Source organism: Salvia hispanica, chromosome 3 (assembly GCF_023119035.1).
Source record: "Salvia hispanica cultivar TCC Black 2014 chromosome 3, UniMelb_Shisp_WGS_1.0, whole genome shotgun sequence".
NCBI classification, from domain to species: Eukaryota; Viridiplantae; Streptophyta; class Magnoliopsida; order Lamiales; family Lamiaceae; genus Salvia; species Salvia hispanica.
The window spans coordinates 30,365,995-30,388,712 of record NC_062967.1 but is presented as its reverse complement, the minus strand read 5'-3'; the positions used below and the strand labels follow the sequence as shown (position 1 = coordinate 30,388,712).

The window sequence follows — 22,718 nt, the reverse complement described above, 5'->3', positions numbered from 1 at the left end:
GTGCCACATGGCAGTACGAGATTGGAAGTATTGTTAGTTATTTTTTTTATCACATCCCTATAGATATTTATAAACTTATCTTGAGAACATAAATATTTGGAAAGATCTGCGAAGTATAAAAATTGGTATACTTTGATCGGTAAATGTTCGTCGAAATTGAGTGTCTTGGATCAGATATCTAATCTGCATCACAATAGTATTTGTGCAATTCAAATTTAGGAGTATATTCACTTGTCTACGTACAACAAAATCTTCAGCTTGCTTCATTATATGTTTTCTTCCGATTCATCGTTTAGTTTCATATTCATTTGGTAAATTTTTTAAATTATTAAAACAACAATTGCAAGAAGCACGCAAAAGTGAAATTTTCATTGTAACTACTCTCTCAATCCCATTAAAAATGCACCGTTTTCTTTTCTTGGTTATCTCATTAAAAATGAAACATTTCCTAAAATGGAAACAACTCTATATTTACTTCTTAATCTCTCTTACTTTATTATCTCTTCATTAACTCATAAAAAAACACTACATAAAATCTCGTGAAGATTCTCAAATGTTGCATTTTAAGTGGGACGGAGGGAGTATTTTTCAGGCGTCAAATAGGTCAGGCCTCTTTTTTCTGCCTAAAGAATTATATTATTTTTTTCTTCAAATATCTCAAATTTTCTTTTTTCATTCGACATAATTATTCTACTTTATTATTTTTTAGCAAGTGAATTTCATATTCCATTCATAATTTATTACTCTTTCCCTCTTTAAAAAGTGAAAACTTTTGAAATAATATAAGTTTTGATGCATGATAGTTATTGCTAAAGTAAGAGAGATATAGAATGAAAAAGTGATTGAAAATTTTATTAATGGAGGATGAGTTCATTAGAGAAAAATATTATCTAAAATTCAAAGTACATAAAATTTATATTTAAGGAACAAACCAAAAAGAAAATACTTTCTATTTTCAAAGGACGAAAGTATGACTCGTATTACGCTCATTTATTTTTACCCACTTTTCTTTACAAGGTCAACTACCCAAACCGTATTATGCGACTTTTATACATTTGTTGACAATAATTAATTCACTTATATCTTCCACTTTATTTTTTTATCTCTTTGTATTTTATTTTCTCTTTCTCCTTTTTATTTTATCACTTTATTACTTTTCTAACTTTATCCTATTTATTACTACTACTTTACTATTTATAATTTAATTCACTGAACACTAGTATCTGAATTCTCGTGCCAAAATAGAAACATTTGGCTTAAACTGAGACGAAGGGTGTATTAATTATAATAATAATAATAATTATTATTATTATTATTATATTCCCTATTAATAATTTATCGATCAAAATTTAAATACAACTATATTTAAATTATGGATACTCTTTATGTTGTATATTATTTTTTACATACACGAAATAATGTTTCATTTTTTATTTTGGTACATTCAAGATTTAAAATTTCATTTATTTATTTTTTCTTTGACAAGTAGACCACACACCACTAAATCATTACTCGCGTTGCATTATCAAATTAATATAGGATATAAGTGGTATCCACTTTCTACTAATTTTTAATAACCAACTTCCCTTCGCATTTAAAGCCCACAAAAAGTCAAGGTGAGACTTAAAATTGTGAATGTAGAAAGTATAATAATACGTACAATACTAATATTTTTCTCAAATACTATCAATTTAACTAGAAAAAAAAAATCTTATTTTGCTATAACTCGTACTACTAATTAATTGAATTTAAATAATAAATAAAATTGAAATGCTGGCATTCTTTCTTAATATTTTCAAACATATCAAGAAAATATTATTCAATAGATTAATAATCCCATGCTGGAATTAGTTTGTATTTAAATTTACAGAAAATGAATCTTTCAAAATTAGTAGAACATTTGTAAATTCACTATTCTTTCTCTATATTCATGTAAAAAAAATGCAATCTCTGTTAAATTGATTAATTATTTAAATTTGAAAAATTACAAAATGACAAAAAATAACCAATTATGTATCCTCTCGTACATTAAGTCAATTGATTCGTCATGGTAGAGAAGAAAAATGACGCACTGACTCGCCCTTTGACATTAAGGGATAAGAGCTAATTGTTGGCGATAACTTTGTGAAGGGAATCTATGCGAGAAGGTTCTCGAACAGGGTTCCGACCGGTTGCATTTAAATGCAATTTTCCACAAATAAAATGAAGGTTAAAAAAGTAACTCTAGTTAAGCAAAATTGTGTAATAACCATGGTTAATTTATAACCACAGTGAACTAATTTTTTAGTATAAAAAGCGGTGAAAAACCCTTCAATAGTCACCACTCACCACTTTTAATTCCATTTACAGATAAATTTACATTCCGATTTCTATTTTCTCTCTGGAGGAGTTTTTGACCTCTCCTCTCCCCTCCCCTCCCCTTTTCAATTTGGTGCTCTTCAAGGAAAGTTCACAAAGCAGGAGCGTTCAACTCCAGCTGATTGAAGTTCTCATCTCTACTTGTAATACTTCTTTAATCTCATTGTTATGTTTTGATTTTCACACTGAGCTTGTCGTCTCTGGTGTTGAATTGTACTAATGTGTTAAATTGAGCGGAGTTGATGTGTGTATTCAATCACACAGATCCATTGCTTGCGCCTTCCTGTGCTGTCATTTTGTATTTTGTCGTGTTTTCTAGGGTTTTAAGCTGATTTTGAGCTGTTTTACTCGTTGCTTTAGACGATTTCTCCTTTTCTAGGTTTTTGCTATGATTAGGGATTTTTTGCTGAAGAATTTACTAATGTGGAGTAATATGCTTTATTGAGGTGTGTGGCGCAGTATTTTAATGTTCTTTGCATGTGCCTTTCACGTTGTATATAAGATTCGAATTGAATTTGGTGTGCTTGGAAAATTAAAATAAACAGCATTATCCGGAGTGGTTCCCATTCTTGTGTTCATGCAATGGTAGATGCAGAAGAAACAGTTTTTATAAAATGAATTAGTCAAGGATGAGAGAGAATAGAACCTTTTGGTTTCGCCGCTATAAGTTAGATTAGTGGCATCAAATATTTAGTCACGCGTAGTACCAATCTATATTTGTGCAAGATAAAAATTGACATAGATGCATTAGCTCCATGTAAATTTGAACTGGTGTATTGGCCGTTATAAATAGATTATTCGAACGCAAAATAGGTAGTCGCACGCAATATTAGCCGTTATCAACACGTGTTTAAAACAGTTTACTGTTTTTGCAGCTGAGTACTTGTTTATTACTAGTCAACTTCCGACACGTGATTGAAAGGAGATGGTGGTGAAATGGAATATATATGTCGGGTGTAATTAATTAAATTTGTGAATTCTAAACTTAAAAGAAAAATGCTCGTCAGTTCACACATCTAACTAATTATAAATGGGGGAAGCGTTGATTCCACATTGAATGTTTTGAAGTTGTGTATTGATTGATTCCGCATCAAATGTAGTGTAACAGACTGAATAGTATTGGCTTTAGTTGATTGAAAAATTGTTCAATCTCGAATGTTCTTAACTTGTTGGGGTTTATTTGAAATAACTACAGAATTAGGATTGATTGTGGTTTATACCTAGTATCGGTGGGTATAACATTGTGGCTTATACCTAGTAGCGGTGGGTGTAACTATCCTTTACTCATTGTCTGCAGGAGCACAATATGATATTTGGACGCTACTTGATTTGCTTGGGATATCACAGCTTGATATTTGCTGCTACTTTATTTATTTTTCTTAACCTTTCTTGAAGTCACACTGATCTAACTTAAAGAATTGAAATTTGGAGAACCTTAGGATTCACCTATCAGTTGTACTGAAGTACCATTAAGGATCTAATTTGTGCTTGTATGTCACTTTATTTTTCCTGGGTGATTAAACTGTGGATTCTACAATTAATATTACTCATATTTCAACTCAACTTAATTTCTCTTCTGTTTCCATGTTGGTTGCTTCAGCTGCTGACATGTTATGCTGAGTGATCTGGCTGACCCGGTTAATATTATAAATATGGATTGCAATAAAGATGAAGCAACCAGGGCAAAGTTAATTGCTGAGCGCAAGTTAGAGCAGAAGGATTATCTCGGTGCAAAGAAGTTAACGCTGAAAGCTCAAGCTTTATATCCAGAGCTTTATGGTATTAACCAGCTGCTGACAATCTTGGATGTGTATCTATCTTCAGAGAAGATACGTGGGGAAGTAGATTGGTATCGAGTGCTATGTGTGAACCCTTTAGATGATTACGATACCATAAAAAAGCAGTTCAGGAAGCTGGCACTCAAGCTGCACCCAGATAAAAATACTTCTGTTGGGGCAGATGGCGCATTTAAACTCATATCAGAAGCCTGGAATTTTCTATCTGATAAAGAAAAGAGATCGGCATATAACCAAAGGAGGGGACATGGGGGAGTCCAAAAGACTGTCCCAACACATACCGGTGGTCCATCAGCACCATGCGGGGCATGGAATTATGCTTATACTCAGCCAAGTCAGCAGAATGTTCCATCAGCATCACCCCGGCAAAGTAGAAAGAAAGTTCCTTCTGTACCATCCCAGCCAAGCCAACAGAAAGTTCCTGGACACACTGGTGGTCCATCAGCTGCAGCACATACTGCTGGTCCTTCTTGTACAACTTCAACCAGGAAGTCAAAGAATAAAACTGCGAAGAAGGCTGGGACTCAAAATCCGGCTCCCTACCATGTTAGACCTGATGCCTTTTGGACTGTCTGCCATGGATGCAATACTCATTTTGAGTATCTTAAGATGTATTGCAGCCATACTCTTCTTTGTCGCATTTGTGATAAGCCGTTTCTGGCTTTGGAGATAGCACCGCCTGTATTTTCCAAATCAGCCAAACCGGTTCCATGGGTTCGACGGGAGCATTCACACACAAGTTATCCTGGTCAAAATGCTTGTGATCCTAAAGGAAAAGCTGCAGCTGCTCAAAACCCAGAAGCAGGCCAAACCAGTCCCAGTTCTTTTGTGTATACAAACTGTCAGCAGGGACCCCTTCCTGAAACAGCTAATACTGCTGCTGAAAAACCAGACAATGTTGTTCAGCAGGCGCGTGATAGCTTGAAGAGACTACATACTGAATCACATGCCCCTGCTAATTTGGAAAAGTTCTTTAAAAAGGTAAAACTAGATGCTGGTGATAGTAATGGATACAGAGCAAACCTTAATATGGCTCAGGGATATTTTGGGGCTGAAACCCGAAAGCTGTTGGTCTCCAATACTCAAAAGGAGATTCTGAAGAAGCTAAGCGACTCCAATATGTAGATCAACTGAGGAAAATACTTGACTGGGATAATATAGGTAGAACAACAATATGCAAAGGACATGATGGTAATAGAAGTGACCTGTGTGTCCTTGCTGTTCATCTAATTTCTTTAACAAAACCCCCCTTTTGTTTGTTTAGTAATGAATGTGTTTTGCCATTATAGAAGATTCCTTTTTAAGTCCTTTATCTGACTATACTGTTGTTCTGGGGCACAAGCTTAGTATGATCTGTGATTTTATCAATTAGAGAAAAGCAAAAAAATTGTTTTATACTGATGGATTGTCTTTTAATAATCTAAGCACAGCTGGTAGTTTTGGGTTGTCATTCCTTCTTCAGTTATATGCCTACTGTTTTCAGCTGTAAGTACTTTTGATAAAGTATTTAACATATTCTAAGAAGGAAATTACCATTGATTTTGATTATGCTACTGGGCATCCCCAATGCACTATGGATCAGATTCCAAGTTTTGGAGGTATGATTCCTGTCAAATATTTTCAAGCACTTATATCCTCGCCAGCAACAATTTGGCTTTGGGAATTGTGATTTTTAATGTCATTTGCCAGATTTTTAAACAGTAAATTACACCTATGACTCTTTTAAGAGTACTAATTATAATTGTTGTGTTAGTAATTACACCCATTTAATGTTCTGTGCACCTCGATTTAACCTAATTAATGTAACTTTTTATATTCCTATAAGAAAGTAATTAGTGGATGACTATTGTGATAATTAGAATGATAAGTATTAATTAGATATTAATTGTATGGCCTCTTTTGGTGTGTACAATGAGGTAGACCATCTCAAGTAATATCTAAACATAGAAATTTTACTCCCATCCAACTCTTAAGAACTTAATCTGAACACCCTGATTCATGTGGCGCGCACTCTGGATTTTTACCGAATCTCCTTGGTGAGCTCCTAACAACATGGGCTTTGCCTACAATGGACTCTGGGATGTTCTACCTGATGAGGTAAACTTTTTTTTGGGATCATTATCACTTTTTTTGAATGTATCAACTGTTGCAAACTTTAGCTTTTCTGAGTCCCTTATATTTTGCTATAGTATTTTAGGACTAGAACTTGTCAACTATAGTAATATTGCTTATGGGACTATCTGTAATCTATTTTCAGATGCTGTTTTGGACAACAAAATCGTAAGAGCTGGTCACAAACTGACACAGTGCTTTTGCTTGTGGAAATGCTGACAAATTCGTCTGCATTGTTGATCAACCGTCGAATGTGAACCCCTAAGAAACCCAGAAAAGGCAGCAAAGCAGAAGACCCAAAGCCAAGTTAAAGATACAAAACAAAGTTAAGTTGATCAATTCTTGGTACTCAGATTTTAATAAGTAAATAGTCCCAGGCCAATGGAATTAGTTATTTTAATTTAAAGAAAAAGGAATCTTTCAGAATTAGTCATTCGATTGTAAATTCACTATTCTTTCCCTAAAGTTATGTAAAATGCAATTTCTGTTACCTAGATTAATTAATTATACTTATGTAATCTAAACGTAAACGAAAATGCTCTTGAGCTCACACGTCAAACTATTCCTTTTCTGGGTGCCCTAAAAGAGTATCGAATTTTGAAATGTCAAAATTTTCCCCAACTTTTAGTCTCTGTTCGGTAGTGTGGAATTACAATTGGAGCCTTCAGTTCCGAATCCAATGCTTGGAACCACAAAATATTTGGATTTGGAATTTAAATACAATTCCAATTCCTACCAATTCCAAAATTTGTATTCCATATCAAAAGTGGAAAATTGGAATTCCAAATAGTTATTGAATTGGGCACTTTCACACACCACACACACTGCACACACACTACACACACACTGCACATAAATTGCACACAAATTGCACACAAATTGCACACTTACATAATATCAATTCCTTCAAATTCAATTTTGTATACCATTTTTACGAGAGGGGAAATAAATAGGGGGGAAGCGTTGATTCCACATCGAATGTTTTGTACTTGTGTGAATAAATGAACTTGTTTTGAACTTTGTTTTGACTGGGTTGTTTAACATTTGATTCTACAATTAATATTACTCATGTTTCAGCTCAACTTAATTTCTCTTCTCTTTCCATGTTTGGTTGCTTCAGCTGCTGTCAGGTTATACTGAGTGCTCTTTCTGACCCTGTTAATATAATAAATATGGAGTCTAATAAAGATGAAGCAACCCGGGCAAAGTCAATTGCTGAGAGCATGATAGAGCAGATGGATTATCTCGGTGCAAAGAAGTTAGCGCTGAAAGCTCAAGCTTTATATCCAGAGCTTTCTGGTATTACACAGCTGCTGTCAACATTGGATGTGTATCTATCTGGGGAGAAGATAGATGGGGAAGTAGATTGGTATCGAGTGCTATGTGTGAACCCTTCAGATGATCACGAAACCATAAAATAGCAGTTCAAGAAGCTTGCACTAAAGCTGCACCCAGATAAAAATACTTCTATTGGGGCAGATGGCGCATTTAAACTCATTTCAGATGCCTGGAATTTGCTATCCGATGAAGGAAAGAGGGTGGCATATAACCAAAGGAGGGGATAGAAATCCTGTGAAAACCCTTCTATAGTCACAACCTTTTATTCCATTTATAGATAAATTTACATCTCAGTATTCTCTTTTCTCTTTGAAAAAGTTTTTGACTTCTCCCCCCCTTTTAGTTTGGTGCTCTTCAAGGAAAGTTCACAAGGCAGGAGCTTTCAACACTAGCTGATTGAAGTTCTCATCTTTACTGGTAATACTTGTTCTTTATTCTCATGTTTAAGTTTTGATTTTTATGTTGAACTTGTCATCTCTAGTGTTGAATTGTATTAATGTGTTAAATTGAGCAAGAGTTGATGTGTGAGTTCAATCTTACAGATCCACTGCTTGATCTTTTTTGTGCTGTCATTTAGTTTTTTGTTTTTTGCTTTCTAGGGGTTTTGAGCTGTTTTACTTGTTGCTTTAGATGATTTCTATTTTTCTAGGTCTGGGCCTCGATTAGGGATTTTTTGCTGAAGAATTTACTAGGTTTGGAGTAATGTGCTTTATTGACTTGTGCGCTGCTGTGTTTTAATGTTCTTTGCATCAAATTAAATTTGGTGTGCTTGGAAAATGAAAAATTCAGTTTCAACCGGAGTGGTTCACATTCTTGTGTTCATGCAATGGTAGATGCAGAAGAAACAGTGCTTATGAAATGAATTAGTCAAGGCTAAGAATTGAACTGTTTGATTTAGTCACTATAAGTTAGATTAGTGGCACATGAACTGAGTCGATCAAATATTTAGTCACGCATCGAATCAATGTGTATTTGTGCAAGATAAACATTTATATAGATGCATTAGTTCCACGTAAAATTTGAACTGTTGAATAAGCTGATATAATAGATAGTCGCGCGCATTAGTTGTTATCAACACGTGTTTAAAACAGTTTGCTGTTTTAGCAGCTGAATAAGTTTGTAACTAGTTAACTTCCGACACGTCTTTGAAAGGAGCTTGTGGTGAACTGGCATATTAATGTAGGGTGTAATTAATTAAATTCATGTATTCTAAACTTAAAAGAAAAATGCTCATCAGTTCACACATCGAACTGATTTCTTTTGAGGGTGCATTTAAACAATATCCAATTTTGAAATGACAAAACTTCCCCTACTTTCAGTCTCTTCTTGGGTAATGACTAGTCATAGTGTCAATATCAGTATGTCATGGTTACAGAAGTATGAAGGGATTAGCTCTGTATTGACTATAAATGCATTAGTTGCACATAAAATTTAAAACTGGTGAATTAGCCGTTATAACATAGATTATTCGCGGGCAAGTTAGGTAGTTGTGCACAGAATTGGCTGATATCAACACGTGTTTGAAACGGTTTGCTGTTTAGAATGGTTTGCTGAGTACTTGTTTGAAACTTGTCAACTTCCAAAACATGGTTGAAACGAGCTCTTGATGAGCTGGCATATAAATCCCGTGTGTAATTAATTATATTCATGTTATCTAAACTTGTACGGAAATGACCAGTTCACATATGAACTATTCCTTTTCTGGGTGCCCTAAAATAGTATCCAATTTTGAAATGACAAAAGCTGCTGACAAGCTTGGATGTGTGTATATCTGGGGAGAAGATACATGGGGAAGTAGATTGGTCATCGAGTGCTATGTGTGAACCCTTCAGATGATCATGAAACCATAAAAAAGCAGTTCAAGAAGCTTGCACTAAAGCTGCACCCACATAAAATACTTCTGTTGGGTCAGATGGTGCATTTAAACTCATTTCAGAAGCTTTGAATTAGCTATCCGATAAAGAAAAGAGGGTGGCATATAACCAAAGGAGGGGATAAAAATCCTGTGAAAACCCTTCTATAGTCACAACCTTTTATTCCATTTACAGATAAATTTAAATTTCAGTATTCTATTTACTCTTTAGGGAAGTTTTTGACTTCTCCCCCCTTTCAATTTGGTGCTCTCCAAAGAAAGTTCACTAAGCATGTGCTTTCAACTCCAGCTGATTGAAGTTCTCATCTTTACTGGTAATACTTCTTCTTTACTCTCATGTTTAAGTTTTGATTTATATGTTGAACTTGTCATCTCTAGTGTTGAATTGTACTAATGTGTTAAATTGAGCAAGAGTTGTGTGTGAGTTCAAAAAGTAGATAATTGTTATTCCAGATAGTTATAGAATTGGGCACTTTCACACACCACACACACACTGCACATAAATTGCACACATAATATCAATTCCTTCAAATTCAATTTTGTATATCATTTTTACGAGAGGGAGAATAAATATATGAGACATTGATTCCACATTGAATGTTTTGAACTTGTGCGAATGAATGGTTTCAGATCAAATGAACTTGTTTTGAACTTTGTTTTGACTGGGTTAACTTTTGATTCTACAATTAATATTACTCATGTTCAACTTTATTTTCTTCTCTTTCCATGTTGGTTGCTTCAGGTTATGCTGAGTGCTCTTTCTGACCCTGTTAATATAACAAATATGGAGTGCAATAAAGATGAAGTAACCCGGGCAAAGTTAATTGCTGAGAGCATGATAGAACAGATGGATTATCTCGGTGCAAAGAAGTTAGCGCTGAAAGCTCAAGCTTTATATCCAGAGCTTTCTGGTATTACACAGCTGCTGTCAACATTGGATGTGTATCTATCTGGGGAGAAGATAGATGGGGAAGTAGATTGGTATCGAGTGCTATGTGTGAACCCTTCAGATGATCACGAAACCATAAAAAAGCAGTTCAAGAAGCTTGCACTAAAGCTGCACCCAGATAAAAATACTTCTATTGGGGCAGATGGCGCATTTAAACTCATTTCAGAAGCCTGGAATTTGCTATCCGATGAAGGAAAGAGGGTGGCATATAACCAAAGGAGGGGATAGAAATCCTGTGAAAACCCTTCTATAGTCACAACCTTTTATTCCATTTATAGATAAATTTACATCTCAGTATTCTCTTTTCTCTTTGAAAAAGTTTTTGACTTCTCCCCCCTTTCAATTTGGTGCTCTCCAAAGAAAGTTCACTAAGCAGGAGCTTTCAACTCCAGCTGATTGAAGTTCTCATATTTACTGGTAATACTTCTTCTTTACTCTCATGTTTAAGGTTTGATTTATATGTTGAACTTGTCATCTCTCGTCTTGAATTGTACTATTGTGTTAAATTGAGCAAGTGTTGATGTGTGAGTTCAAAAAGTAGAAAATTGTTATTCCAGATGGTTATAGAATTAGGCACTTTCACACACCACACACACACTGCACATAAATTGCACACATAATATCAATTCCTTCAAATTCAATTTTGTATATCATTTTTACGAGAGGGAGAATAAATAGAGGAGACGTTGATTCCACATTGAATGTTTTGAACTTGTGTGAATGATTGATTTCAGATAAATGAACTTGTTTTGAACTTTGTTTTACCTGGGTTGTTTAACTTTTAATTCTACAATTAATATTGCTCATGTTTCAACTCAACTTAATTTCTCTTCGCTTTCTATGTTGGTTGCTTCAGCTGCTGTCAGGTTATGATGAGTGCTCTTTCTGACCCTGTTAATATAACAAATATGGAGTGCAATAAAGATGAAGCAACCCGGGCAAAGTCAATTGCTGAGAGCATGATAGATCAGATGGATTATCTCGGTGCAAAGAAGTTAGCGCTGAAAGCTCAAGCTTTATATCCAGAGCTTTATGGTATTACACAGCTACTGACAACCTTGGATGTGTATCTATCTGGGGAGAAGATAGATGGGGAAGTAGATTGGTATCGAGTGCTATGTGTGAACCCTTCAGATGATCACGATACCATAAAAAAGCAGTTCAAGAAGCTTGCACTAAAGCTGCACCCAGATAAAAATACTTCTGTTGGGGCAGATGGCGCATTTAAACTCATTTCAGAAGCCTGGAATTTGTTATCCGATGAAGAAAAGAGGGTGGCATATAACCAAAGGAGGGGATATGGGCGAGTCCAAAAGACTGTCCTAACACAAACAGGTGGTCCATCAGCACCGTGCGGGGCATGGAATCATGCACATACTCGCGCAAGTCAACAGAATGTTCCGTCGGCATCACCCCGACAAAGTAAACGGAAAGCGCCATCTGTACCAAGTCAACAGAAAGTTCCATCTGCTTCACCCCGGAAAAGAAAAAAGAAAGTTCCATCTGTACCATCCCAGCCAAGTCAACAAAATGTTCCAGGACACACTGGTGGTCCATCAGCTGCTGCACATACTGCTGGTCGTTCTAATTCAAATTCTACCTGGAAGTCGCGGAGTGAAACTGCAAAGAAGGCCAGGACTCAAAATCCGGCTTCCTACCATGTTAGATCCGATACCTTTTGGACTGTCTGCCGTGGATGCAATAGGCATTTAGAGTATCTTAAGATGTAATGCAACCGTACTCTTCTTTGTCTCAATTGTAATAAGCTATTTATGGCTTAGGAGATAGCAATGCCGGTATTTTCCAAATCAGCCGAACCGGTTCCTTGGGTTCGACGAGAGATATCAAACACAAGTTTCCCTGTTCAAAATGCTTGTGATCCTAAAGGAAAAGCTGTAGCTGCTGAAAACACAGGAGCAGGCCAAACCACTCCCAGTTCTTTCGTGCATACGAACTGTCAGGGACCCCTTCCTGAAACAGCTAATACTGGTCAAAATGCTTGTCACCCTTAAGGAAAAGCTGTAGCTGCTGAAAACACAGGAGCAGGCCAAACCGCTCCCAGTTCTTTCGTGCATACGAACTGTCAGGGACCCCTTCCTGAAACAGCTAATACTGGTCAAAAGGCTTGTCACCCTAAAGGAAAAGCTATAGCTGCTGAAAACACAGGAACAGGCCAAACCGCTCCCAGTTCTTTCGTGCATACGAACTATCAGGGACCCCTTCCTGAAACAGCTAATACGGGTCCAAATGCTTGTGATCCTAAAGGAAAAGCTGTAGGTTCTGAAAACACCGGAGCAGGCCAAACCTGTTTCAGTTCTTTTGTGTATACGAACTATCAGGGACGTCTTCCTGAAACTGCTAATACTTGTGAAAATGATTGTGATACTAATGGAGATACTGCAGATGCTCAAAACCCAGGAATAGGCCAAACCGATTCCAGTTCTTTCGTGGATACGAACTATCAGCAGAGTCCCTTTCCTGAAACGGCTTACACTGGTCAAAATGCTTTTGATCCTACCGGAAATGCTGCAGCTGCTCAAAACCCAGGAGCAGGCCAAACTGGTCTGAGTTCTTTCGTCTGTACAAAGTATCAACAGGGACTCCTTCCTGATACGGCTTATGCTGATCAAAATGCTTTTGATCCTAATGGCAATGCTGCAGCTGCTCAACACTCAGAATCAGGCCAAACAGGTCCCAGTTCATTCATCTATACGAACTATCAGCAAGGACCCCTTTCTGAAACGGCTTATGCTGATCAAAATGCTTTCGATCCTAATGGCAATGCTGCAGCTGTGCAAAACCCAGGAGCAGGACAAAGCGGTCCCAGTTCTTTCATGTATACATACAATCAGGAGGGACTCCTTCCTGAAATGGATTACACGGCTTATTCTGGTCAAAATGGTTTTGATTTTAATGGAAATGCTGCAGCTGCTCAAAACCCAGGATCAGGCCAAACTGGTCCAAGTTCTTTTGTGCATACGAACTATCAGCGGAGACCCCTTCCTCAAACAGCTAATACTGGTCAAAATGCTTGTGATCCTAAAGGAAAAGCTGTAGCTGCTGAAAACACAGGAGCAGGCCAAACCTGTTCCAGTTCTTTTGTGTATACAAACTATCAGGGACGTCTTCCTGAAACTGCTTATACTTTTCAAAATGGTTTTGATTTTAATAGAGATACTGCAGCTGCTCAAAACCCAGGAGTAGGCCAAGGCGATTCCAGTTCTTTGGTGTATACAAAATATCAGCAGGGTCCCTTTCCTGAAACGGCATATACTGGTCAAAATGCTTTTGATCCTAACGGAGATGCTGCAGCTGCTCAAAACCTAGGAACTGGCCAAACCGGTCTGAGTTCTTTCGTGTATACAAACTATCAACAGGGACCCCCTCCTGAAACGGCTTATGCTGGTCAAAATGCTTTTGATCATAATGGAAATGCTGCATCTGCTCAAAACCCAGGATCAGGCCAAGCCAGTCCTAATTCTTTCATGTATACATACTATCAGCAGGGACCCCTTCCTGAAATGGATTATACGGCTTATGCTGGTCAAAATGGTTTTGATTTTAATGGAAATGCTGCAGCTGCTCAAAACCCAGGAGCAGGCCAAACCGGTTCCAGTTTTTTTGAGTATGCAAACTTTCAGCAGGGACCCATTTCTGAAATGGTTTATACTGGTCAAAATGCTTTTGATCCTAATGGAAATGTTGCAGCTGCTCAAAACCTTGGATCAGGCCAAACTGGTCCCAGTTCTTTCGTCCATACCTACTATCAGCAGGGATCCCTTCCTGAAATGGTTTATACTGGTCAAAATGATTTTGATCCTTATGGAAATAATGCAGCTGCTCAAAATCCAGGAGCAGGCCAAACCGGTCCCGGTTCTTTCATAAATACAAACTATCAGCTGGGACCCCTTCCTGAAATGGCTTATGTCGGTCAAAATGCTTTTGATCCCTATGGAAATGCTGCAGCTGCTCAAAACCTAGGAGCAGGCCGAATCGGCAGTCCCAGTACTTTCATGTGTTCAAACTATCAGCAGGGGCCCCTTCTGGAAACGGATTATACTGGTCAAAATGCTTTTGATCCTTATGGAAATAATGCAGCTGCTCAAAATCCAGGAGCAGGCCAAACCGGTCCCGGTTCTTTCATAAATACAAACTATCAGCTGGGACCCCTTCCTGAAATGGCTTATATCGGTCAAAATGCTTTTGATCCCTATGGAAATGCTGCAGCTGCTCAAAACCCAGGAGCAGGCCGAATCGGCAGTCCCAGTTCTTTCATGTATACAAACTATCAGCAGGGACCCCTTCTGGAAACTGATTATACTGGTCGAAATGCTTTTGATCCTTATGGAAATAATGCAGCTGCTCAAAATCCAGGAGCAGGCCAAACCGGTCCCGGTTCTTTCATAAATACAAATTATCAGCTGGGACCCCTTCCTGAAATGGCTTATGTCGGTCAAAATGCTTTTGATCCCTATGGAAATGCTGCAGCTGCTCAAAACCTAGGAGCAGGCCGAATCGGCAGTCCCAGTACTTTCATGTGTTCAAACTATCAGCAGGGGCCCCTTCTGGAAACGGATTATACTGGTCAAAATGCTTTTGATCCTTATGGAAATAATGCAGCTGCTCAAAATCCAGGAGCAGGCCAAACCGGTCCCGGTTCTTTCATAAATACAAACTATCAGCTGGGACTCCTTCCTGAAATGGCTTATGTCGGTCAAAATGCTTTTGATCCCTATGGAAATGCTGCAGCTGCTCAAAACCTAGGAGCAGGCCGAATCGGCAGTCCCAGTTCTTTCATGTATACAAACTATCAGCAGGGACCCCTTCTGGAAACGGATTATACTGGTCGAAATGCTTTTGATCCTTATGGAAATAATGCAGCTGCTCAAAATCCAGGAGCAGGCCAAACCGGTCCCGGTTCTTTCATAAATACAAACTATCAGCTAGGATCCATTCCTGAAATGGCTTATATCGGTCAAAATGCTTTTGATCCCTATGGAAATGCTGCAGCTGCTCAGAACCCAGGAGCAGGCTGAATAGGCAGTCACAGTTCTTTCATGCATACAAACTATCAGCAGGGACCCCTTCCTGAAACTGCTTATAGTGGTCAAAATGCTTTTGATCCTAATGGAAACGATGCAGCTGCTCAAAATCCAGGAGCAGGCCAAACCGGCGTTCCCAGTTCTTTCCTGTACACAAAGTATCAGCAGGGACCGCTTCCTGAAACGACTTATACTGGTCAAAAATTCTTTTGATCCTACTGGAAATGATGCAGCTGCTCAAAACCCAGGAGCAGGCCAAACTGTCCCAATTCTTTCGTGTATACAAATAATCAGCAGGTAACCCCTTCCTGAAACAGCTTATACTACTGCAGAAAAACCAGACAATGCTGTTCAGCTGGCGCATGGTAGCTTGAAGACACCACATACTGAATCACATGCCTCTGCTAATTTGGATAAATTCTTTAAAAAGGTAAAACTTGTTGATGGTGATAGTAATAGATACAGAGCAAACACCCATGGCCCAGGGAGATTTTGGGGCTGCAACTACTCATGGAATGTTTTTCCGCCACTAGCTGTCTAATACGAATACAGAATGGAAAGTATACAAACGAGGGCCTCGGGCTGTGTTCTGAAGAAATCAACAGCAAGATATAGATGGGCATGATAAGGATTAAGGGAATAAATATTTAGAAGATTTTGTTTGAGTATATATCTCTTTATTTGATTTTTTGAGTATCTCTTTTAGATTTAGGATAGGACATCTCTTTCCTTATCTCTTATCTGTTCACATCTATAATAGATGAACCTCTTGTTGAGAGGGCATCTGGTAGAAGATCACGGGTATTAATCAGTAAAGATACTGTGGCCTCCTGCGGAGGATTTAATTGAGATTACATTAGTATTTTCTTTCAGTTATTTAGTCGAACAGTTGGTAGAGTTGTTTTTTTCCATTCAATATTTTATTAAGTTCCTTTCCTTATGATTGCTTTCCGTCCTTTACTCTAACACCGTTTGCCAAGCAGTGCAATTTGAACCTGAAAGTTGTTGGTGCTCAATACTCAAAGGGAGATTCTGAAGAAGCTAAGCGACTCCAATATATAGATTAACTGAGGCAAATGCTTTACGGGGATAAGTATAGGCCGAACAACAATGTGCAAATGACATGGTGGTAACAGAAATTAGTTATGTTATTAGTAGTGGGATGTCCTGACCTGTGTATCCTTGCTGTTCATCTATTTTCTTTGACAAAACCCCCCTTTTGTTTGTTTATTAATGAATGTGTTTTGCTATTATACAACATTCTTACTTTAAGTCATTTACCTGACTATACTGTTGTTCCAGGGCACAACTCTGCACAATCTGTGTTTTTATCAATGAAAGTAATGCAAAAAAAAAAAAAAAAAATTGTTGTTTTATACTGATGGACTGTATTTTAATCAAAGCACACCCCGTAGTTTTGGGTTGTCATTCCTTCCCTTCAGTTGTGTGCCTACAGTTTTCAGCTGTAAGTACTTCTAATAAAGTTTTAACGTATCCTAAGAAGGAAATTACCACTGATTTGATTATGCTACTGGACATCCAATGCACAATGCATCAGATTCCAATTTTTGGAGGTATGGTGCCTGTCAAATATCTTCAGGTAATTATTATCCTCCTCAGCAACGATTTGGCTTTGAGAATTGTTATTTATTATCATTTGCCAAATTTAGAAACAGCAAATTACACCTGTGACTTTTTTAAGGATACTAATTATAATAGTTGTGTTAGTAATTACACTCATTTAATGTTATTTGCACCTCTAATAATGTAACTTTTAATATTCTTATATGAAAGTAATTAGAAGAAAACTTTTATAATAATTATAATAGTATTAATTAGAATGGTATTAATTAGTATATTAATTGTATGGCCTCTTTTGGTATGTACAATGAGGTAGACCATCTCAAGTAATTATTACTCAGTAATATCTAAGTCTGTAAAATTTTACTCTCATGTTCTCATCCACCTGTTAAGAACTTAATCTGATGACTCATTAGTGCGCCCTGATTCGTGGGGAGCGCGCTCCAGATTATTACCAAATTGCCTCGGTGCGCTCCTAACAACACGGGCTTTGCCTACAATGGACTCTGGGATGTTCTACCTGATGAGTTAAACACTTGAACCTTTTTGTGGATCATTATCACTTTTTTTGCATGTATCAACTGTTGCAATCTTTAGCTTTTCTGAGACCCTTATATTTTCCTATATGATTTTGGGACTAGAACTTGTCAACTATAGTGATGTTGCTAATGGGGCTATTTATAATCTATTTTCAGATGCTTTTTGGACAACAAAATCGTAAGAGCTGGTCACAAACTGACAGTGGTTTTGCTTATGGAAATGCTGAAAAAATCGTCTGCATTGTTGATCAGCCGTTGAATCCAAACCCCTAAGAAACCTGGAAAAAGCAGCAAAGCAGAAGACCCAAAGACAAGTTAAAGATACAAAACAAAGTTAAGTTGGTCAGTTTTTGGTAGTCAGATTCTAATAAATTTATAGTTCCAGGCCAATGGAATTAGTTATTTTAATTCAAAGAAAAGGAATCTTTCAGAATTAGTGGAAAAATTTTAAATTCACTATTCTTCCTGTTACATAAATTAATCATTTTATTTGAAAATTTATAAAATGACAAAAATAACCAGTTACATGTCATCTTGCATTTAAATGCAATTTTCCAAAAATAAAAAGAGAGTTAAAAAAGTAACTCCGGTTAAGCTAAATTTTGTAATAACCATGGTTAATTATTAACTCTAGTGAAGTATTTTTGTAGTATAAAAGTCCTGTGATAACCCTTCAATATTCACAACCTTCAATATCTCAGTATTCTCCTTTCTCTTTGAGAAAGTTTTTGATTTCTCCTCCCTTTCAATTTGGTGCTCTTCAAGGAAAGTTCACAAAGCAGGAGCTTTCAACTCTAGCTGATTGAAGTTCTCATCTTTACTGGTAATACTTCTTCTATTTTCTCATGTTTAAGTTTTGATTTTTATGTTGATCTTTTCATCTCTGGTGTTAAATTGTACTAATGTGTTAAATTGAGTAAGAGTTGATGTGTGTGTTTAATCATACAGATCCACTGCTTGCGGTTTTTTGTGCTATCATTTTGTTTTTTGTTTTTGCTTTCTAGGGTTTTGAACTGTTCTGCTTGCTGCTTTAGACGATTTCTGTTTTTCTAGGTCTGTGCTGTGATTAGGGATTTTATGCTGAAGAATTTACTAGGTTTGGAGTAATGTGCTTTATTGACTTGTGTGGTACAGGTTTTAATGTTCTTTGTATGTGCCTTTCGCGATGGATTGATGTTATAGTAATTGAATTTGGTGTGCTTGGAAAATGAAAATTCCGTTTCAGCTGGAGTGGTTCACATTCTTGTGTTCATGCATTGGTAGATGCATAAGAAACAGTTCTTATGAAATGAATTAGTCAAGGCTGAGAATTGAACTGTTTGAATTAGTCAATATAAGTTCGATTCATTAGTGGCACATGATCTGAGTCGATGAAATATTTAGTCACGTATAGAATCAATGTGTATTTGTGCAAGATAAACATTAATATAGATGCATTAGTTCCACGTAAAATTTGAACTGTTGAATTAGCTGTTATAATATAGATTATTCGCGCGCAAATTAGACAGTAGCGTGCATTAACTGATACTGACATGTGTTTAAAACGGTTTGCTGTTTTTGCAGCTGAGTATTTGTTTGTAACTAGTCAACTTCCAACACGTCTTCGAAAGGAGCTCGTGGTGAACTGGCATATAAATGTCGGGTGTAATTAATTAAATTAATGTATTCTAAACATAAAAAAGAATGCTCATCAGTTCACACATCGTACTAATTTCTTTTCAGAGTGCTCTAAAACAGTATCCAATTTTGTAATGATAAAACTTTCCCAACTTTCAATCTCTTTTTGGTTAATGACTAATCATTGTGTCATTATCAGTATTTCATTGTCACAGGAACTAGTTCTGTATTGACTATAAATGCATTAGTTGTGCGTAAAATTTGAACTGATGAATTAGCCGTTATAACAAGATTATTCGCGCGCAAATTAGGTAGTTGTGCACAAAATTAGCTGTTACCAACGTGTTTAAAATGGTTTGCTTTTTGGCCACTTTGCTGTTTAAATTTGTTAGCTGAGTACTTGTTTGAAACTTTCCAAATTCGATATGTGTTTGAAAGGAACTCTTGATGCACTGGCATTTATTCCCGTGTGTAATGAATTATATTTATGTAATCCAAACGTAAACAAAAATGCTCGTCAGTTCATTCATCGAACTATTCCTTTTCTGGGTGCCCTAAAATAGTATCCAATTTTGAAATGACAAAACTTCCCCCAACTTTTAGGCTCTGTTTGGTATGTGGAATTGGAATTGGAGGTTTCAATTCCATATCCAATGTTTGGTACCACAAAATATTTGGATTTGGAATTTAAATACAACTCCAATTCCTCCCAGTTCCACAATTTGCAAGTCCATATCAAAAGTAGAAAATTGGAATTCCATATACTTATATATTTGGGCAGTTTCATACACTACACACACTTCACACACACAATGCACACAAATTGCACACTCGCTTCATATCAATTCCTTGCAATTCAATTCCGTATAATATTTTTACCGAACAAAGGATTTGAAATTGAATTATAATGCCAGACGTTACTTGATTTGCTTGAGATATCGCAGTTTGCTGCTACTGTATATTTTTTCGTATCCTTTCTTGAGATCAAACTGATCTAACTGAAAATGGAAATTTGGAGAACTTTGGAATTCACACATCAGTTGCACTGAAGTATTAAGGATCTAATTTGCGCTTGTATGGCACTTTGTTTTGACTGGGTTGTTTAACATTTGATTCTACAATTAATATTTCTCATGTTTCAGCTCAACTTAATTTCTCTTCTCTTTCCATGTTGGTTGCTTCAGCTGCTGTCAGGTTATACTGAGTGCTCTTTCTGACCCTGTTTATATAATAAATATGGAGTCCAATAAAGATGAAGCAATCCGGGCAAAGTCAATTGCTGAGAGCATGATAGAGCAGATGGATTATCTCGGTGCAAAGAAGTTAGCGCTGAAAGCTCAATCTTTATATCCAGAGCTTTCTGGTATTACACAGCTGCTGTCAACATTGGATGTGTATCTATCTGGGGAGAAGATAGATGGGGAAGTAGATTGGTATCGAGTGCTATGTGTGAACCCTTCAGATGATCACGATACCATAAAAAAGCAGTTCAGGAAGCTTGCACTAAAGCTGCACCCTGATAAAAATTCTTCTGTTGGGGCCGATGGCGCATTTCAACTCATTTCAGAAGCCTGGAATTTGCTATCCGATGAAGAAAAGAGGGTGGCATATAACCAAAGGAGGGGATATGGGGGAGTCCAAAAGACTGTCCTAACACATACCGGTGGTCCATCAGCACCGAGCGGGGCATGGAATTCTGCACAAACTCGCCCAAGTCAACAGGATGTTCCATCAGCTTCACCCCGGAAAAGTAAAAAGAAAGTTCCAGGACACACTGGCGGTTCATCAGCTGCAGCACATACAGCTGGTCCTTCTAGTTCAACTTCTACCCGGCAGTCGCGGAGTAAAATTACAAAGAAGGCCAGGACCCAAAGATCCGATGCCTTTTGGACTGTCTGCCGTGGATGCAATGTCCATTTTGAGTATCTTAAGGTGTATGGCAACCTTACTCTTCTTTGTCGCAATTGTGATAAGCCGTTTACGGCTTTGGAGATAGCAACGCCGGTATTTTCCAAATCAGCCCAACCGATTCCTTGGGTTCGACGGGAGCAAGCTTGTGATCCTAATGGAAATGCTGCAGCTGCTGCAGAAGCAGGCCAAACCGGTCCTAGTTCTTTCGTGTATACGAACTATCAGCATGGACCTTTTCCTGAAACGGCTTATACTGGTCAAAATGCTTTTGATCTCAACAGAAATGCTGCAGCTGCTCAAAACCCAGGAGCAGGTCAGACCGGTCCCAGTTCTTTCGCGTATTCAAACTATCAACACGGACCTGCTCCTGATATGGCTTATACCGGTCAATATGCTTTTGATCTCAACAGAAATGCTGCAGCTGCTCAAAACCCAGGAGCAGGCCAAACCGGTCCTAGTTCTTTCGTGTATACGAACTATCAGCATGGACCTTTCCCTGAAACGGCTTATACTGGTCAAAATGCTTTTGATCTCAACAGAAATGCTGCAGCTGCTCAAAACCCAGGAGCAGGTCAGGCCGGTCCCAGTTCTTTCGCGTATTCAAACTATCAGCACGGACCCGCTCCTGAAATGGCTTATACCGGTCAAAATGCTTTTGATCTCAACAGAAATCCTGCAGCTGCTCAAAACCCAGGAGCAGGCCAAACCGCTCCTAGTTCTTTCGAGTATACAGACTATCAGCAAGGATTTCAGCCTTTTACCGGTCCTAGCTCCAATTCTTTCGTGTATACAAACTATCAGCCGGGACCAGAGGCGGATCCACGTTGGGGCATGGGGGGGCCTTGGGGCTAGTAACCTGGACGTCGAAGGCTCGAAACCTTCGCGGAACATTTGTTGTTTTGGAAAATCATTTGTTCATTAATTAGGTACATTAAATCATTTATCCGATCTTTATAGATAATTCATTAGCTAGTAAATGATTCATTTATGTTGAAGGATTGTCTTTTAATTTGTAGATAATTGGAATTTTCAAATAGTTATAAAATTGGGCACCTGCACACGCACTGCACATTCACATACACACACACACTGCATATTAATTACTACTATATCACTTTTACCGAACAAATGATTCAATTCCAAATCCTCAATTCCGTAGAGAGTGCTTTTGCTTGTGGAAATGCTGACAAAATTACCTGCATTGTTGATCAACTGTTGAATCCAAACCCCTAAGAAACCTGGAAAATGTAGCAAAGCAGACAATCAAACTACTTAAAGATCAAACAAGGTTAAGTACATCAATTCTTGATACTCAGATTTTGCATTATTTTCAAATGTGGATATGCTGAGTCTGAGGTTTTGTCATTCGTTCATTCATTTGTTGGTTTCCTATTTTTTTTCATTTGTATTTTTATGTGGAGGATATATAAGTCGAAGCTCTTGAGGGAAAATGGAAAACTGGCTTGATTTTGGAAGCTACTTATTATCTATTTGTGAAATGTTGTTGGTATTGACTTGTTCTTCTTCACTAGTCTGAATTGCTTTTTTTTTTTTTAATCAAGATGTGTCTAAATTTCATTTTATTTCACTTTTTTGTTTATG

The 22,718-nt window shown here is 37.3% G+C and overlaps 5 protein-coding genes across 9 annotated transcripts; all 5 read left to right on the top strand.

Moving 5' to 3' along the window:
• The first annotated feature begins 2,338 nt into the window (after window positions 1-2,338).
• Window positions 2,339-5,549, top strand: LOC125214844. Its single transcript, XM_048116028.1, has 2 exons — window positions 2,339-2,501; window positions 3,959-5,549. The coding sequence occupies exon 2, from the start codon at window positions 3,972-3,974 to the stop codon at window positions 5,277-5,279; it is 1,308 nt and encodes a 435-aa protein (XP_047971985.1). The 5' UTR covers window positions 2,339-2,501; window positions 3,959-3,971; the 3' UTR covers window positions 5,280-5,549.
• Window positions 5,550-6,222: 673 nt separating this feature from the next.
• On the top strand, window positions 6,223-10,654 carry LOC125209839 (dnaJ homolog subfamily C member 7 homolog). The gene is made up of 4 exons (XM_048109418.1): window positions 6,223-6,251; window positions 6,412-6,519; window positions 7,387-7,627; window positions 10,220-10,654. Exons 1-4 carry the CDS (start codon window positions 6,223-6,225, stop codon window positions 10,652-10,654), a joined length of 813 nt encoding a protein of 270 aa, XP_047965375.1.
• Window positions 6,237-22,111, top strand: LOC125214843 (nuclear pore complex protein Nup214-like). 5 transcript variants are annotated; one of them, XM_048116027.1, is made up of 5 exons: window positions 15,500-17,068; window positions 17,466-17,576; window positions 17,745-18,411; window positions 20,390-21,300; window positions 21,559-22,111. In XM_048116027.1, exons 4-5 carry the CDS (start codon window positions 20,442-20,444, stop codon window positions 21,966-21,968), a joined length of 1,269 nt encoding a protein of 422 aa, XP_047971984.1. In that variant the 5' UTR covers window positions 15,500-17,068; window positions 17,466-17,576; window positions 17,745-18,411; window positions 20,390-20,441; the 3' UTR covers window positions 21,969-22,111. The 5 variants fall into 5 exon arrangements, with proteins under 5 accessions (XP_047971981.1, XP_047971984.1, XP_047971983.1 ...); XM_048116026.1 differs by having other exon boundaries at window positions 20,390-21,429; window positions 21,527-22,111; XM_048116025.1 differs by having other exon boundaries at window positions 15,502-17,068; window positions 17,745-17,921; window positions 20,400-22,111.
• LOC125214845 (dnaJ protein P58IPK homolog A-like) lies at window positions 10,704-12,204 on the top strand. Its single transcript, XM_048116029.1, has 2 exons — window positions 10,704-10,843; window positions 11,283-12,204. Exon 2 carries the CDS (start codon window positions 11,296-11,298, stop codon window positions 12,154-12,156), a length of 861 nt encoding a protein of 286 aa, XP_047971986.1. The 5' UTR covers window positions 10,704-10,843; window positions 11,283-11,295; the 3' UTR covers window positions 12,157-12,204.
• On the top strand, window positions 12,217-16,158 carry LOC125209838 (spidroin-2-like). Its single transcript, XM_048109417.1, has 3 exons — window positions 12,217-12,361; window positions 12,440-13,117; window positions 13,217-16,158. The coding sequence occupies exons 1-3, from the start codon at window positions 12,217-12,219 to the stop codon at window positions 15,460-15,462; spliced, it is 3,069 nt and encodes a 1,022-aa protein (XP_047965374.1). The 3' UTR covers window positions 15,463-16,158.
• Window positions 22,112-22,718: the final 607 nt, after the last annotated feature.